The sequence below is a fragment of the Anolis sagrei genome, chromosome 2, assembly GCF_037176765.1.
Source record: "Anolis sagrei isolate rAnoSag1 chromosome 2, rAnoSag1.mat, whole genome shotgun sequence".
Classification (NCBI taxonomy): Eukaryota; Metazoa; Chordata; class Lepidosauria; order Squamata; family Dactyloidae; genus Anolis; species Anolis sagrei.
Window position 1 is genome coordinate 194,110,672 of NC_090022.1, and position 17,726 is coordinate 194,128,397.

Sequence of the window (17,726 nt, forward strand, 5' to 3'; positions counted from 1 at the left end):
TTGTCCGCGCGCAGCGGAGGGGGCGGGGAAATTCCGGCTTTGAATAAAAGCGCGGGAGAAAGCGAAGATGGGTGACCTGCTTCCGGCTGAAGTCGGGCCTGGGCGGAAAATGGCGGTGGAGGCGGAGGCCAGGGCTGGCGAGTGAGTGACTGACTTCATTTTGGTGTGCAAAAGGACCTTTGGGATAAAGGAGCCCGGTAGCGTCAGCTTTGGGAGGCTGCAGTCAAATGCGAACCTTTTCTTCCTATTCTGTGTAGGAATAAATGACACTTCAGGCAATTGCAATTGCCCACCTTGATTAGCATTGAATGGCCTTGCAGCTTCAAAGCCTGGTCATTCCACAGATAGATAAACCTCACCTGCCTAGTTTCCAACAGACCTCACAACTGGGTTGTTGTAGGTTTTTTCGGGCTATATGGCCGTGTTCTAGAGCCTCACAACCTCTGGGGATGCCTGCTATAGATGTGGGTGAAACGTCAGGAGAGAATGCTTCTGGAACATGGCCATACAGCCTCGAGAACTCACAACAACCCAGGTTGCAAAACACTCATTATCCCAGCCCACCCATGTGGGAAAAAAATTAGATTTAGGAATATTCGGCGGTTTTGAATTCTAAATAAGGAATGTTTCACCTGCGCAAATTAAGTTTGCCTTTCTCAGGTAATACTAATAGTGGCAGAAAAGAGAAGTCAGATGAATTTGAAAGCGTGCTTAAGAGCAGTATGATGGAATAAAGATAGAAACTGCAGTATTTTGAATATTTATTAAACCGTTGAGCTTGCTGACCAAAAGGTTCGTAGTTTGAATCTGGGAAGCGGGCTGAGCTCCTGCTGTTAGCCCCAGCTTCTGCTAACTTACCTGCTCTGTGTTTTTAATCAGTCTTTCCTGTATCTTGGTATGTGAGCATTCATAGAATCATAGAATCAATTAATCAAAGAGTTGGAAGAGACCTCATGGGCCATCCAGTCCAACCCCATTCTGCCAAGAAGCAAGAATATTGCATTCAAACACCCCTGACAGATGGCCATCCAGCCTCTGTTGAAAAGCTTCCAAAGAAGGAGCCTCCACCACACTCTGGGGCAGAGAGTTCCACTGCTGAACGGCTCTCACAGTCAGGAAGTTCTTTCTAATGTTCAGATGGAATCTCCTTTCTTAAAAACGTATCACTTTTCCAACACACTGATAAACTGGCATTGCATGGCTTTGCTCTCAAAATGCCTTTTATCAAGTCAGAACGTATGTTTCAAAGCTTCCTCTTAGTAGCAAGAAAACAGGAACATTGGAATCTGAGGATTAAAATAAAGTTGGATTCAAATTGCTGGGGGGAAAAAGATGGTAAGAGCTGTTCGGCAGTGGAATATGATTCCTCGGAAAATGCTGGAGTCTCCTTATCTGGAGTTTTTAAAACAGGCTGGAAGGCCATCTGTTGAGGGTGCTTTGACTAGTTTTCCTGCATGGCAGAAGAAGGTTGGACTGGGAGCCCTTGGGGTCCCTTCCAACTCTGGTTCCATGATTCTATATTTTTTTCCATTAAATTTTATTGAAAAATATATCATTACAAGGAAAGTGGGGGAATACTGTGTACTGTCTAACATGACCGATTGCAGAACCACAACCCAAACAAATCTTGTGTGCATATGTATGGAAGCTTTTCCATGTAAACATATGCACCATATCACTGCCATTATGCTGCTGTAGAGACACAGACAAGTTCCTCTACTAGTGCGGGAATCGAAGGCATGATGGATGGAAAGTCTTTCTGAAAGCTATGATGTTTGGAAAGTCAATGTTCTTTTTCCCTGATATGGTGATTTCTCATGCTGTCCTCAGACTCCTGGTTCAGATGAAGGACATACTGACCTCCGAGGGCCAAGACAAAGAAGGAGCGGAGGTACAACTCCCAGCCCAGGTCTTGGCTGAACATGCAGTGGTGAGTGGCTGAACACGGTCCCTTACTTGAGGTGCTGACTTCAATCTCTGCTTGTTTTAAAATGCCGGGGGCAACTTGTGCTTCCAGAACACTAGTGTCAATACCTCCTTTTCCCTTTGGCTTGTACTTTCCAGAAAACCAGGAAGACTCACAAACTGATGTACACTCAGCTACAAGTGATGAAATTCCTCCTGGATTTCCTTGACTCAGGCCCCTCTATCCAGGAGGACTCTACTGCAGCTGTTCGTAAGTATACATGCACCAAGGAACACAGGCAACTGTGTGTCCAAATGTACACTGGTCAAGAAGGCACTTTTATAATTGCATATTGTTCATCTTATTTCATTCTGTATTGGATTCTCCAGCTGTGCACGTTAAGTAAAGAGAGAGTGCCCTGCCGTTGAATGGAAATGTGCCATAGTGTTATTTCGCTTTCCTGTCACAGAAGATAGTAGGCTTCAATTTCCACTTGCCTTAGTTAGAACTGGCGGCTGTGCCTTACCTCCTAGCCAAACTAGTGAGGGATGATTGGAGGTGAAGTTCCAGAACATCATTCTTAGAACATCGGTTCTCAAACTCTGTTCTGCAGAGGGTTTAGGGCTCTGTGAAGGGGCCTGGTGTTTTGACATACGTGGTTTAATGGTAGGACCATAAATACTAGTCTTCATTTGGCCTAAAGCTCTTCCTTCAAGAAACCTGAAATAAATAATCCAACCTTTAGAATGGCAGGGAGGGGATCATTCAAAAGCTAGGGATGACCAGACAATGACATACTGGTTAATGGAGTGTGGGTATCTACATATAAGTCTGATTTTTCATTCTGCTCTTTCAGGAGTCCACTGTAGCCTGATTTGGAAATGCTTGCATTGTGTTGGTAGGGTAAAGGTAAAGGTTTCCCCTTGACATTAAGTCTAGTTGGGTCCGACTCTGGGGGTTGGTGCTCATCTCCATTTCTAAGCTGAAGAGCCGGTGTTGTCTATAGACGCCTCCAAGGTCATGTGGCCAGCAGGACTGCATGGAGCGCTGTTACCTTCTTGCAGAAGTGATCCCTTTTGATCTACTCACATTTTAATGCTTTCGAACTGCTGGCTTGGCAGAAGCTAACAGCGGGAGTTCACCCTGCTACCTGGATTCAAACAGCTGACCTTTTGATCAGCAAGTTCAGCAGCTCAACAGTTTAACCCACTGTGCCACGAGGGGGCAGGGGGTAGTTTGGAGAATTCACTTTGTGACCAGAGTGTTGGCTCCTTTATATGCCATCTATATCCATGTTGAAATCAACCTCATGTATATGTTGAGGGCAGCTTTGCAACAAAAATTTTGGGTTATACGACTTGTGGTTAAGTTGAGGGTATTTCCCCAGAGAGGCGAATGTGCTAGCGCCACTTCAGAGGCAAGCTGTCCTGGCTATCACAATGTTTCTGCCTTGAGCATTCATAAATACTGGAAATGGGGCCATGAAGGAGAGAACAAATAGGTTGGCCATTAAAAAAAAACATTTTCATAGGACTCACTTTGTGACAATTCCTTTGTTTATAAGAGTACAGTATTGACCTGTTGATAAGTTGAGCCAGATTTTTTGCATCAATTTTTAAACTAAAGGTTCTAGACTTAAACATGAGTATTTTCCCTGACTCTACTCACTGGGCATCTCTTATGCAGGGAAGGAGATGGTAGAGGCAAAACAGCAATGGAAGGCACTCAAAGCAGAGTACGAGCAGCAAGTGGAGTTGATCAAGGGGGCTGTGCCTCTCCTATTGGCCAAACTGGAGGAAGGGGAGAAGCGGTCCCAGCTCTTGGAGAGTGCCTTGCAGCGCTATCAAGCCACGGTTGGTTTCGGGCTGGGGTTGGCACTTCAGGTGGAGAATTTGAATGGAGGGTCTCCATTTTTATTGCCTAAGCGCACAAACTGCTAGAATTTAAGATATCAAAAGTTATTTTAATGTTTATATATTGTGTAGATGTTATTCAGAAGTGGTTTTGTCACATTTCTTGTGGAAATTCTTAGAGCAACTGCTAAAAAATTAAAAACAAATACCCATTACAGATAACATTGCATTGCTTAGGTACATATTTGAAACTACAAATGAAGGTAGCCATAAATAGCAGCAGTTTCTTAAATGTTAATATTTTAAAAATTCTCTCCCATTTTTCTCCAAAATGAGACTCAAACCAGTGTAAATTAAAACAGAATATCTAAAAAAATATGGTGTGCAAAAGTGTTTGGAAAGCATTAAGCACACATCCTTTTAAAACACTACTTCAAATACATAATTAAATTGCTTGAAACACAAACTGCATATTGAAACCATCACCCAAATTGTGTATTATTTTTCTGTAGTCAGTAGGCTGAAGTTCTGCTTTATTTATTTGATTTATATATATTTATGGAATTAAATGTAATATATTATTGAAGGCTTTTATGGCCGGAATCACTGGGTTGTTGTGAGTTTTCTGGGCTGTATGGCCATGTTCCAGAAGCATTTTCTCCTGACGTTTTGCCCGCATCTATGGCAGGCATCCTCAATGGCTGAGAGGTCAGTTGGTAACCAGGCCAGTGAGGTTTCTATATCTGGAATATCCAGAATGGCAGAAAGAACTCTGGTCTGTTGTCGATTGTCAAGCATGTGGACAATTTCAACAGAAAGGAGGAAACCATGAAAATGAACAAAATCTGGCTATGTTCAGTATTTTGACGAAAATTTAAACATGCACAGAATTATGCTGCAAAAGACCATCCAGAGAGAGCCAGGAAAATCTCCACAAAGAGGGCATTCTGTAAACTGGGCACTACTCCCAATGAGGCTCTCTGTTTTGTACATTAGTCTTGAAAAAACAATATAGAGAGGAGGACATTTACAGAAAAAATTAAATTGTGGGCCGATATGGGAGTAGAAGGTAGCTGGAATCCTATTGGTAATTCCCAGTTACAGTAGCCCCATTTAATCAATTGACCATATAACCCACTGATTCAATTGGGCTTCTCTAGTCAGGTATAATGATAGGATTTAGGTTTGTATGTGAGACAACCAAGATAAACAGTTTACCCAGACTCCTTCATATTTTAAGATGTGCCTAGAAATATTGCTTAAACTGACACAATACCTTTTTTCAGGATGGACATTACTTTCCTTCCCAAACAGGCAAGTGATATTACCCTAGGATGGGCATCCCCCACAAATCCAGGCCTGTTTTTTTTACACAGACCCACTGAATATCCTTGCCACAGCCACATTATGATGAAACTTGGCAGCAGAAAGAAAAGCAACAACCACTTCTTTATTGGCATATTCAGAATGAAAATTGTGATTTTCTGTCACCATGACATATTAACACCCAAGGATCAAAATTCTAAATTTACAGAATTTGCAAGGCTTGCTAAAAGAGCGGGTTTTTCTTTTTAATGAAGTATAGCTGAAGCATTTTCTTCAGAATCTGCTGTAAATGCTGCAAGTTGTGGCCCTCATATTTGTGTAAATGGGTGGCATTCAAAAACCTTTTACTGCTGCCAGTTTTATTTATTATTATTTTTTTGGTAAGCCCAACATTGAGCTCAAGGGCACCCATTTTGGGTTGGAACCCACAGTTTAAAAAGCAATGATGTAGACTGTATTTCAGTGGAAGGAACTGGCAAAACCGCTTCTTGAATTTTTCTTGTCTAAGAAAAATCCCACAAAATTGATGGTCTTGCCATGTATTGATAGACAACTTAAAGCATATACACAAAGGAGTAATTCTGTGTTTGTTTTAATTGTCTAATTAGATTATGATATGTTATGTTTTTAACTGGTAAACTGTTGTTTGCTCTGGGCTTGGTCCCACATATAAGCTGTCTCGAGTCCCTTCGGGGAGATGGTGGTAGGGTGTAAAAATAAAGTTGTTGTTGTTGTTGTTATTTGTACACATTTTGACCAGCTGCTAATTTGGGTGTGATGGGTTTACTACAAATATACTTATTTCAATTTTATACCTTCCTTGCAGAAAGAGGAGATGGAGGACAAGGCAAAGATTGCCCGCTCCAAGCACCAGAAAAAACAGGCAGGTGCATTAGGGTTGATACAATTCAAGGATGGAGGAAAAAAGCCACTTGGTTCCTTTACTCTTGATTCCTTTTGATATTTCCATGGTAGGAGGCTTTGAGTGAGCAGCAGCAACAGCTAGAAAGACGTGTCGCAGAACTACAGGAAAGGCTACAGAAGCATAAGAAAGAGCTGCAAAGCCTGCAGGGGATTGTGGACGAGCAAGAGGGCCAGATTTGCATCTGGAGAGAGAAGCTTCAGAGGTGAGTCATCTTAGTTTGGCCTATGTACCCTATAAACACTAGATACGGTCTGATCTTGGAAACTAGGCAGGGTCAGTTATGGTTAGTACTTGGATACTATTACAACTGTAGGCTATTTGTTGCGGCCATGTATGATTGTCTTCTAAGGGTAGAGTCTTAGTGGTGGGTCTGTAAAGAGACTGTAGGGCAGTGGTTCTCAAACTGTGGGTCCCCAGATGTTTTCGCCTTCAACTCCCAGAAATCCTAGCAGCTGGTAAACTGGCTGGGATTTATGGGAGTTGTAGGTCAAAACACCTGGCGACCCACAGGTTGAAAACCACTGCTGTAAGTACCGACCCACAGGTTGAGGACTAGTCCTGTAAGGACCTATTCTGGAACCACATGATCTGTCACAATGAGGTCATAGATTTCCAGGTAGAAGGTGGTCACAATAAGGATTATCAATTAATACCAGGTGCTGTGGACTATATTTCATAAGTTGGCAGAGAGCTTAAAGGCATGTGCACAGACTCGGTTCTGAGTGCAGGAATCTGAAAGATGTTCACAATTGTGCGTAGAAGTCGCTGCAACAAGATGGATGGGAGGAGGGAATGGCATAGTCAGGTACAATCACTGCATAGATGTTAGGAAATACTGCATTTGTTTATGTATATACAGTTGTCCCCACGTTATAAGGAAGAAAGGTTCTGTAGGTTATATTAGCTTTGGATAGCATAAAGGTGAAGGTTTCCCCTGACATTAAGTCTAGTCTTGTCAGACTCTGGGAGGTGGTGCTCATCTCCATTTCTAAGAGCCATGTTGTCCATAGACACCTTGAAGGTCATGTGGCTGGCATGACTGCATGGAGCGTGCAGAAGCAGTACCTATTGATCTACTCAGATTTGCATGTTTTCAAACTGCTAGGTTGGCAGAAGCTGAGCCTAAGAGCAGGAGCACACCCTGTTCCTCCAATTCAAGCTGTCAATCTTTTGGTCAGCAAGTTCAGCAGCTCAGCGTTTTAACCCGGTGCACCACCAGGAGACCCGATAGCATAGGGAAGGATTAACACCCTATGGTGTTTGTCTTATTGTCTGTGCCCATTGACCTTGCTTTCTGTCCCTCTCATAATTGGATTTTGAAAAAAAAAACTGGCTTGTTGTGGAAAAAAGGATTGGTAGTAAAGCTTCAGTGGAGACACCTTTTGCCCAGGATAACTCTTTCAGTAGTGAATTTTCCTTCCTAGGGATAGATTACTTTCACTTCCTGTTGTCTTACCCCCGTTCTTACATCCACAGGATCACCTTAACTTAAAAGTTGACAATTATTCTTATATTTAAAATCAACTTGCAGGGACTCTAAGAAGAATGTCTCCAGAGATTATGTCTGGCAGCAGATACTATTCCAATTGTTTTCCAGGACATCCTTGTTGTAACTGTTCTACAGCAGAATTAGGGATGTAGGGGATGTGTGAAAATGCAAGTTTTGAAGTAGATGGATGAATTATTTGTGCAACATAGCAACGTAGGGTTAGTTGTGTATTCTGGGATGCAGTGCTTGGGTCCCTTAGTCCATAATTTAGACTTTGCAGAACTCAGAAAAGTTACTTTTTAGGGTTTCATCATCTGATTCCTTTAGCCAGCTTATCCAGTAGCCATGGTGGTTGGCTCTTTGGGGAATATTAGTCCAAGAGCCCCCAATGGCACAATGGGTTAAACCCTTGTGCTGGCAGGACTGATGACCGAGAGGAATATTAGGTTGGAATCTGGGGAGAGCGCGGATGAGCTCCCTCTGTCAGCTCCAGCTTCCCATGGGTGACACGAGAGAAACCACCCACAAGGATAATAAAACATCAAAAAAATCCGGATGTCCTCTGGGCAACGTCCTTGCCGACGACCAATTCTCTCACACCAGAAGCAACTTGCAGTTTCTCAAATCACTCCTGACACGGAAAAAAAATCCAAGAATACTGTTTCCAAGCTCATAATTTTGTTGGATTACAATCCTTCAAAGCTGGGTAGTTTGGAGGTTCATCTCTCCTCTATTATGTAACCACGATTCCTTTTGTGGTTTTATTTTATTGTATTTTATATTGTGTTCATTTTTATGTCTGTTTTTAGGCATTTTGTGCCGTCTGTAAGCCGTCCCGAGTTCCTTCGGGGAGATGGTGGCGGGATATAAGAATAAAGTTATTATTATTACTATTATGTTTCTTCTACAAGGAGCAACCCACACTATATGTTTTAAGGATCCTTCCTCCCTACTGTCTCTTTTTGCAGAATGCTTGACTTGCAGAGTCACTTGGAGATTCTGCGAGGTGTAAAATTAATTTCCGTCTCAGAGGCCGATCTGGAGATTGAGCTGTTCTCTCATTCTGAGCCTATGGCCTCTGATTCCCACCGCTTGAAGCTGCATTTACACTGGGCAGATGATGGCACTGTCACACTCAAGGTAAGCAAGAACAAGAAACAAGTGAAGCCTCAAAGAGGTTTGCTTTGCCCAATGACTCTCTCTCTCTTTGTGTATATTTTAGACCGACAGCCCTTTCTTTCTTGTCTCTGCTGTCCTTCCCGTGGGCACCACCAGCACTGTCAGAGGTGCCATCTTGGAGCTGCAGCACAATTTCTTCCAACAGGCACAGCTTCTGTCTGAGATCGAGTCACTGCAGAACTGGTGAGCTTCTGGGTCTTCTTTTAGTTTATGTGACTATTTCAGGCCTTGGTGGTCAAGGATTGGTTTCCTAGCCTAGTGTTTTGATCTGGGTTTGGAGGTGGGCGGGGGGGGGGGGGGATGTGGCTTGGGAGAGCAAAGGCATGGGTTGGCCCTAGACCACAGTCAGACCTCCACGTTTGATAGGGTTAGAGACAAAGTGAAAAACGGCATATAAAATGGGTTTTTTTTTGGTCAAAAAACCTCTTATTTATTTACAGTACTTATATTCCACCCTTCTCACCCCAAAGGGGACTCAGGTTGGATCACAGAACACATATACGGCAAACATTAAATGCTGATTACACAGTGACAAGACAGACAACAGATAGAGGTATATTATATAGGCCTGTTCTCATCATTCAACATCTTTTGGAGGCTGTACTCAGTTCTGGCCACAGGGGGGTGCTGTTGCCCCATCTCCTTGCTGAAGAGCTTTCTTTGTAAACTTTCCTTTGAAATGCTGTGCCTAAAATACAACTTAATCCGGTTCCTATTCATCTACTCACATTGCTGTTTTCGATCCGGTAGGTGGGTTGGGGAGTTGAGCTGATGGTCAGGAGCTGAACCTGACCCGGCTTTGAACTGTCAATTGGCAAGATTTACTGCAGCAGCAGCTGGTGATTAACCTGCTGTGCTAAAGCCGGCCCTTAGGGTTGCCATAAATCAGAAATGACTTGAAGACACACAACAAGAAACTGTAAAGTAAATGCCCATGTTCCCACTTAGGATGCACTGAGGCATCCTTAGGAAAAAGAAAAGATAGATTGCAAGCCAACTGGACATCACTTTGAAATCTTATTTTGTGATTTGACGCTTAGGTCTGAGACCTGACGTCCAGCTTGAGTCTATATCTTAGGCAGATTAATTGTGCTTTGAGACTAGAAAGTCAATTTTAGCCATTCTGTAGTGGTGCCCACAACTGCTTGTCTTGTTTTAGTGGTCTATAAAGGTCTATAGTGGCCTTCCGACTTTGTATTTCGGGGAATCCTTGCTCTCTAGTTGTTTTCACATTTACCATGGTTCCATAGAGATCTGAGGTCCCTGGTTTAGGCATTGCCCCATCCTATACGTGAGCGTTTCTCAATCTGGGGACTCCTGGGGGGATGGCGACATGAGGGTATTTCAGAGAGGTTGTCAAAGACCATCAGAAAACATTATTCCTGATGGTCTTAGTAACCCCTTTATCAGAGAAGGCTGAAGATCTCTCTGCCTGTCCCCCTCTTCCTTTTTGGAAACAGACGGTGAGTCCCAGCACCCAAAAGCCCTCCTCCACTGTGATTGACTGGCCTCTCAGCCAAGGGGAGAGCAGTTTCTGTGTCTACAAGCGGGGAGGGGAGAGCTGGCGTGCTCAGCGCATGGCAGCACAGTGCGCATGTGCGAGCGAGGGAGAGCGTGCGAGGCAGGAGGGAGACTCACGCCAGTGAGTCCCTTCACCACAACATGATGAACTGTATTAAGGGGTTGCGGCATTAGGAATGTTGAGAAACACTGCTGGACATGATTTCCATGAAGAGCGGCTAATTGCTTTCAAGAGGCAGTGTGAAGTTATGCATCTCTGTTTTGGCACAAGGTAGTTCCTAATCCCTTTTGTTGTATGTGCTTCTGATTGTTGTAGTTTTGCTATTGACTGGCAGCAAGAGAAGAGGCTGTTGCATTACCTGAAGCCCTCCTCCACTTGTAGTCTCCATGTAGAACCAGGTTATGCTGCCAATGGAGAAGTCCGCCTTGTTTCAGTAAAGAATCAACATGGTCCAGTTGATGTGACTTCCTACCGGGTTAGTATACAGTATGTCTATCCGTTTTCTCCATTTTGCTATCTTCTGACAAAGACTGTGGTTTGGGTCTGCAAGGAATGCCCCAAATGAGTAAAATGAATCCTTTCCAGTGAGTACCATCATATACCAAAATTCAGCAGTCTCAGTTGCATCGTTTTGGCTTTTAGGGAGAGTAATGGCTTGATTTACTGTCGGACCCATTTACAGGTTTTTTTTAAAGCAGTCCACAGTTTCTGCAGAACTCTTCATGCTCGCAACCCTATTTCTCCAACAACATTATTATTTTTCTTATATATCACTACATCTCTTTCCCACCTCTGGCTCTGAAGCCGTTACCATAAAGCTCTTTGTTTTGTTGCAGCCCCCACAGGAGAGACCTTCATTGACGAACTGGTTAGTGTACCTTAGTACAATAGACTTCAGTGCTCCTTCCCTTGCCCAGAAAGCTGACCATGTCTGTGCCCCATGACATGGAATTGCGGCTAGAGTTTTTCTCTGAGGGGACACCTCCCTGAAGGTGTGAGAAAAAATGAGATCTAATTGGCACCACTTGCATCCTCCAGGGGTGTTTTTCCTGTGTATATGTATATGTCTATGTTGGGTCTTCGCCTTTATCTCCCATGCTACCTTTTCAGCTTTAATTTCCTCTACTTTAATTTAATCTTTCATCCTTTCCTCTCACTCCTCTCTTCAGACTACTCTTTCTTAGTATTTCTGTTAGTTATGAGTTCTTCGTATTTTGCTTTTTGAAATGTTTTCTGTTCAATAAAATATTATTTGGATGTATTTGTTTGGTTTGGTTTGCTTCCTGACTGCTTGAGTTGGCTGTATAGAAAATATTGAGTTGGCTGTATAGATAAAGTTCACATATGCATCAGACTTGAAAGAGAATTGGGTGAAAACATCACATAGATGGTATATGACCCCGAAAAAGCTGGGAAAAATTTACAACACGACCACAAACTGTTGGAAATGCACAGTAAAAGAAGGCTCATACTATCACACGTGGTGGACATGTGATAGAGCAAAGGGATACTGGAAAAGAGTACAGAAGGAGGTCCAAAATATGCTAGAAATACAAATCCCCTGGAAACCAAAACTAGTTTTGATTTCTAGGGGATTTGTATTTCTAGCATATATATATATAGGCATATATGATATAAAATTAGAAAGGAATACAGACAAATTATTTTTCTTGATAATAATGGCTGCAAGAATTTGCTTTGCAAGAAGATGGAAACAAGAAGAAACACCAGACGAAGACGAATGGTTGACGAAAATACTAGAGATTAGAAACATGGATAGACTCACTTTCCTCATGTCAAAGAATAAAGAAACTAGAATGGAAGAAAAGGATTGAATACTGAATACTTGAAACAAAAGAAAAAGACTATTTTGATCTAAACATTGGAAAAAACAAAGAGATGGTAAAAAGGGAGGGAAAGAAAAGGAAGAGAGGGAGAAGAAAGTAAAGAAGACCTCTAGATGATACCAGGAAGTCAAAATACTTCTTTTTATTATTTTTTTATTTTTCTTCTTTCTTTACTTATCTTTATCTATCATTCTTTTTTACACACAATCTTTTTTTTTGACTTGGCTTTGACTTATTTTGTTATTCTGATAGCCTAAATTGATTTTGCACATTTTTATTTTTGTTTTGTACTGCTTTTAAATAAAAAATTCAAATAAAGATATTTTTTTTAAAAAAAAGAAAACATTGTTTAATTGCCTTCTGGTGCTGTGTTTACATTGCAAAGTGCCCTATGCTTGTACTACCCACCCAAGCGGTAATGTCAAAAGTTGTGTCCTGGACTCTGAGAGTTGCCACTCAAGGATGGCTCCTTTGTCTCTTCCTATTGCAAAATGTTTGTAATTAAGGGCAATTCCTAATGAAGGCCTGAAACTCCAGGACACTGGAACCAGCTGTGACAGGTAAATAGCATTCCTTAATATACTGTATAACATACTAGCCTGGGTCATTCCTTTTAATTTTACAAAATGCATAAGGTTGTGGGTGAACTACAACTCGCATCATGCCAGATTAACCCCTCAGAACTATCAATACTTAAAGTTTGTCATGTTGGGCAAATTTGCTTTAAATGCATAATCGGTGGGGTTCAGTATGTTCTCCAGCTGCAGGGTGAATTACAACTCCCAACATGGTGGAACATTTTTGTCAACTTCCAGTATGTTCAGTTGGTCACAGAGGTTCTGTGTGCCAAGTTAGGTCCAGGTCCATCGTCGGTGGGATTCAGAGTGCTCATTGATTGCAGGTGAACTATACTCCCCAGTTCCTAAACTAACAAATGTCAAGGCCAATTCCACCCCAAACGTCTCCAGTATTTTTCGTTGGTCTTGGGGGTTCTGTGTGCCAAATGTGGTTCAGGTCTATTGTCAGTGGGGGTCACAGTACTCTGACTTGATGCAGGGTGAACTACAACTCCAGTATGTGTAGTTGCTGTTCAGTTCTGCTCTGTTTGTTATGCTGACAGAACTGAAAAGACTAGGAAAGGGTTAAGGGAGAGGCAGTGGTTTGGGTCATGCAAATCCCATAGAAAATGAATGACTTCCATACGGAGTTGCCCATAGTTACACTAGAGTACTCTTTCTTAAATTGGGTCCTGATCCCTTAGCTCAGTGGTTCTCAACCTGGGGTCCCCAGATGTTTTTGGCCTTCAACTCCCAGAAATCCTAACAGCTGGTAAACTGGCTGGGATTTCTGGGAGTCGTAGGCCAAAACACTTGGGGACCCACAGGTTGAGAACCACTGCCTTAGCTCAATGTTAGGATCACAAAAAAAATAAAAGCTTTTTGAATACCACCTATACATTTACATGTACCTGTTAGCAACAATATCCAGTGTTTACAGTGAACTCTGCAGAAAATGCTTCAGCTGTACTTCATAAAAAGGTAAATCAGCCTGTCTAGCAACTTTTGGAAAAGGCTGGTTTATTAGCACCAAATTGTATACCTATTTATACACCTGGGGCCACATAATGCTTTGGGCAGAAAGGGGCTGTATGTGGGAAAAAGGGAAAGCTCTCCACTAGAGGATCCAAGAAATGACTAGAAATAACACCTTTAGCATTTCTAGGGCCTGCAATGAGACTCTGGCTAACTTTCAGCTGAAGTATAGCATATAATTATGTTGGAGGCCCTAGAAAATACCTGGACCAATGGGTTAGTGGTTGAACTGCACAGAGTTTCTAGCACTCAATGAAACCCTATTTCTGGGCACTCCTGCTTTTGCATGGGATTTTTAAAAAATGTCCATAGAGTTATTGAAACAGCAAATAGGGGCATGCCATTTAAGCATATACATCTTTTAAAAGGCCCCCTTGTGGTTGAGTGGGTTAAACCGCTGAGCTGTTGAACTTGCTGACCAAAAGGTTGGTTGTTCGAATCCAGGGAGCAGGGTGAGCTCCCGCTGTTAACTCCAGCGTCTACCAACCTAGCAGTTCGAAAACATGCAAATGTGAGTAGATCAATAGGTACTGCTTCTGTGGGAAGGTAAGGGTGCTCCATGCAGCCATGCCAGCCACATGACCTTGGAGGTATCTACGGACAACACCAACTCTTAGAAATGGAGATAAGCACCACCTCCCAGAGTCGGACATAACTAAACTTAAATGTCAAAGGGAAACCTTTGCTTTTACTATCTATAGGTCTGATCTTAATCCCATCTTGATTACAACTGTCCTGTTTGGTAGACAGATTTTAAAGAGTTGGCATCCTCTTTAAATCCAGTGTCTGCCTCTTGGGGGATTCTACAAACCCCATTATAGTTGAGTGAGGCCCAGGGCCTCTCTGGCTGCACATCTTAAAGGTCTCTCCCTAAACTGCAACTCCTCGAGTACAACAGGAGAAGCAGACATAGAATTTAAAATGGGAGACCAATGCTAACACTAGTAATCTAACAGAGCAGAGATAGTATCTTTATTGGGATGAGCCTGACGTCCAGCCACACGGTGGTGCTGTCGAAGCACGGTTCTTTGTCAGATATGCCCTTTTGTGAGGCTAAGGATGAAATGAGAAGGGCCTCTTCTCAGGAGGATGATCCCAGAATGTGCATGTAGCAAAATTAACACAGAGGCTTCCTTTTGCACTTCAGGAAATGATGTGGTAAATTAATGGGACTCTTGTAAGAAGTGTCCAGGTGTTTTTAATGAGGTTTCTCACCTGCTGCCATTAAACCATCTTGTCGCAAATGCTGGCTGTGAAGTGGAGTTCTTGAGGACCAGTTTTCTGTGTGGTTGTGCCAGTCACATTGGCGTTATGTGGATATAGGCACATGCAAGCCTCATTGTGCTCGCAGTTTTGGAAATATAATTGCATGCGACTTGGAAAGAGTTTGCATTTGCTTCCCTGTTCCTTGATTATCCCAGATAATCAGGTTTGGTGATTCAGTCACATGGATCAGCGAGGATACAAGGCAAAGGGCTTCAGGATGAAGGAGTGTCTGGGTTGTTGTAGGTTTTTTTGGGCTATATGGCCATGGTCTAGAGGCATTCTCTCCTGACGTTTCGCCTGCATCTGTGGCAAGCATCCTCAGAGGTAGTGAGGTCTGTTGGAACTAGGAAAAAAGGTTTATATATCTGTGGAATGACCAGGGTGGGACAAAGGAGTCCTGTCTGCTGGAGCTAGGTGTGAATGTTTCAACTGACCACCTTGATGTTGCTAGGTGTGCTGGAGCTAGGTATGAATGTTTCAACTGACTACCAAGTCTACATAGGGACCATCAAATGCAGCATTGCCCAAACACGAATCAAGGAACATGAAAGGCACTGCAGACTACTTCAACCAGCGAAGTCAGCCATAGCAGAGCACCTGATGAACCAACCTGGACACAGCATTTTATTTGAGAACACAGAAATGTTGGACCACTCTCACAACCACCATGTCAGACTACACAGAGAAGCCATTGAAATACACAAGCATGTGGACAATTTCAACAGAAAGGAGGAAACCATGAAAACGAACAAAATCTGGCTACCAGTATTAAAAGACTCTAAAATTACAACAGCACTGTAGCAGATCTCCAGTCCCATTTGGGACTCCAAACCAAGGTCAAAATGCGAGCGCGATAGAATCAATGGGACAGACAACGTGTTCTCTTCCAGGAAAGCATTTTACTGAAATAAGCAGCTGCTTAGGTCCCCTCCCAGCGCAACACGGCGCATTTCTTAGGAAGACTCCCATCTAGTGGGCTGAACTCTTTATATATGTTTGGAAAAACGAAAGTATTTCATTTCCTTTAAATCACCTGATTTCCAGGAAATCAGGTGGTCCCTTCAGGGGCTGCACCCCGCACTCAACTTTTTGCACAAAGCCCTGCAATCAACTTTTGCACACGAGACCCCCTCTCCTCACCTTCCTTATTTGGCAGCATATCCCTTATTCCCATTTCCACAACAATAAAGCTGCCTCAGCACAACAACAACAGAGAGGGAAAAAAACAAGGATATATAATCACCTCTCAACAAAAGCTTGCTCTAGGCACTGTCAGGCCATCAAATGCTAATCAAGATGGTCAGTTGAAACATTCACACCTAGCTCCAGCAGACAAGAATCCTTTGTCTCACCCTGGTCATTCCACATATATATAAACCCTTTTTCCTAGTTCCAACAGACCTCACTACCTCTGAGGATGCTTGCCATAGATGCAGGCGAAACGTCAGGAGAGAATGCCGCTAGACCATGGCCATATACCCCCAAAAAACTTACAACAACCCAGTGATTCTGGCCATGAAAGCCTTCAACAATACGAAGGAGTGGCTGTTTGTCAAAAGGTAATTTTACAAACCAGTATGGATTTTTAGACGTTCCCCCTCCTTTTCAGCAATTCCACTTTTAGTTATTATTGGGAAAGTAAAGCAGCTTCTCATGTGTGGCATGTGTATGACGTCACTCTAGTTTCTCCTTGTTTTAGCTCTTGAATAAAGCTCATCTTGCTCTCCCAACCCCCTTGCAGCTGACTTAAATGTGGGGCAGGCAAGGGGGATATTGTTGGGGATCAGCCTGACTTAGGTTAAGAGGGTCTGCATTTCCAGGGAGGCTAGAGCGGTAAAGAAGGAGTTGAGGGTTTTGTCTGCTGCATGAGAGATAAGTGGGTCTGCCTGGCATGTAATGAGAGAGGATCAAGGGAGGATGGATGGATGTGTGACGTAAATGAGAAGGGGAGAGGAGGCAAGGGGAAGAATGGGGGCAAGCTACTAAAAGGCTACAGAGAACTTGTGGTCCTCTAGATCAGGCATCCTCAAACTGCGGCCCTCCAGCTGTTTGGGCCTCTAAATCCCAGAAGCCCTAACAAGCTTGAAGACCCAAACAGCTGGAGGGCCGCAGTTTGAGGATGCCTACTCTCGATGTTGAGGCATAATGGGAGTGGTAGTTCCACAGCTTCTCCTTTCTTCATTAAAGAGTGAGCCTTGACATCAGAAATCCTTCCCTCTTGGTTAGTAAATTATCAGTTACTCACACTGCACAAATATCACACTATGATTCTACTTCAAAAACATGGTTTCATCCAACAAAATGGTGGGATTTGTAGTTTAGAGAGAGGTGTTTAGAATAATCAGCCATAGAGTGCCTTCAGTGCCTTAGGGCCTCAATGAATTGGAAAATGACTTGAAAAACACAACAACCAATCCCATTCAAGCCAGGATTCCGTATATTTTTTAAAGTACGGGATTGGTTGTTGTGTTCTTCAAGTCATTTTCTAACTCATTGAGGCTCTAAGGCAGTGGTTCTCAATCTGTGGGTCCCCATGTGTTTTGGCCCACAACTTCCAGAAATCCCATCGAGTTTACCAGCTGTTAGGATTTCTGGGTGCTGAAGGCCAAAACATCTGGGGAACCACTGCCCTAAAGCAATCCAACCCTATCACAGGGTTTTCTGGGTAAACCAAGAGAGTATGACTTGCCCAGGTCACTCAATGCATTTCAATTTTTTTCACGTCATGAATGACTTGAGAAACTGCAAGTCACTTTTGGTGTGTGAGAATTGGCCATCTGTGAGGATGTTGCCCAGGAGAAGCCCAGATGTTTTGCCATCT

General features: G+C 43.0%; 1 protein-coding gene across 1 annotated transcript; it reads left to right on the forward strand.

Annotated features, from left to right (window-relative positions):
• The first annotated feature begins 9 nt into the window (after positions 1 to 9).
• On the forward strand, positions 10 to 11,461 carry ZWINT (ZW10 interacting kinetochore protein). Its single transcript, XM_060762725.2, has 10 exons — positions 10 to 141; positions 1,831 to 1,930; positions 2,065 to 2,176; positions 3,593 to 3,759; positions 5,912 to 5,968; positions 6,061 to 6,212; positions 8,468 to 8,639; positions 8,722 to 8,861; positions 10,516 to 10,675; positions 11,037 to 11,461. The coding sequence occupies exons 1-10, from the start codon at positions 68 to 70 to the stop codon at positions 11,142 to 11,144; spliced, it is 1,242 nt and encodes a 413-aa protein (XP_060618708.2). The 5' UTR covers positions 10 to 67; the 3' UTR covers positions 11,145 to 11,461.
• Positions 11,462 to 17,726: the final 6,265 nt, after the last annotated feature.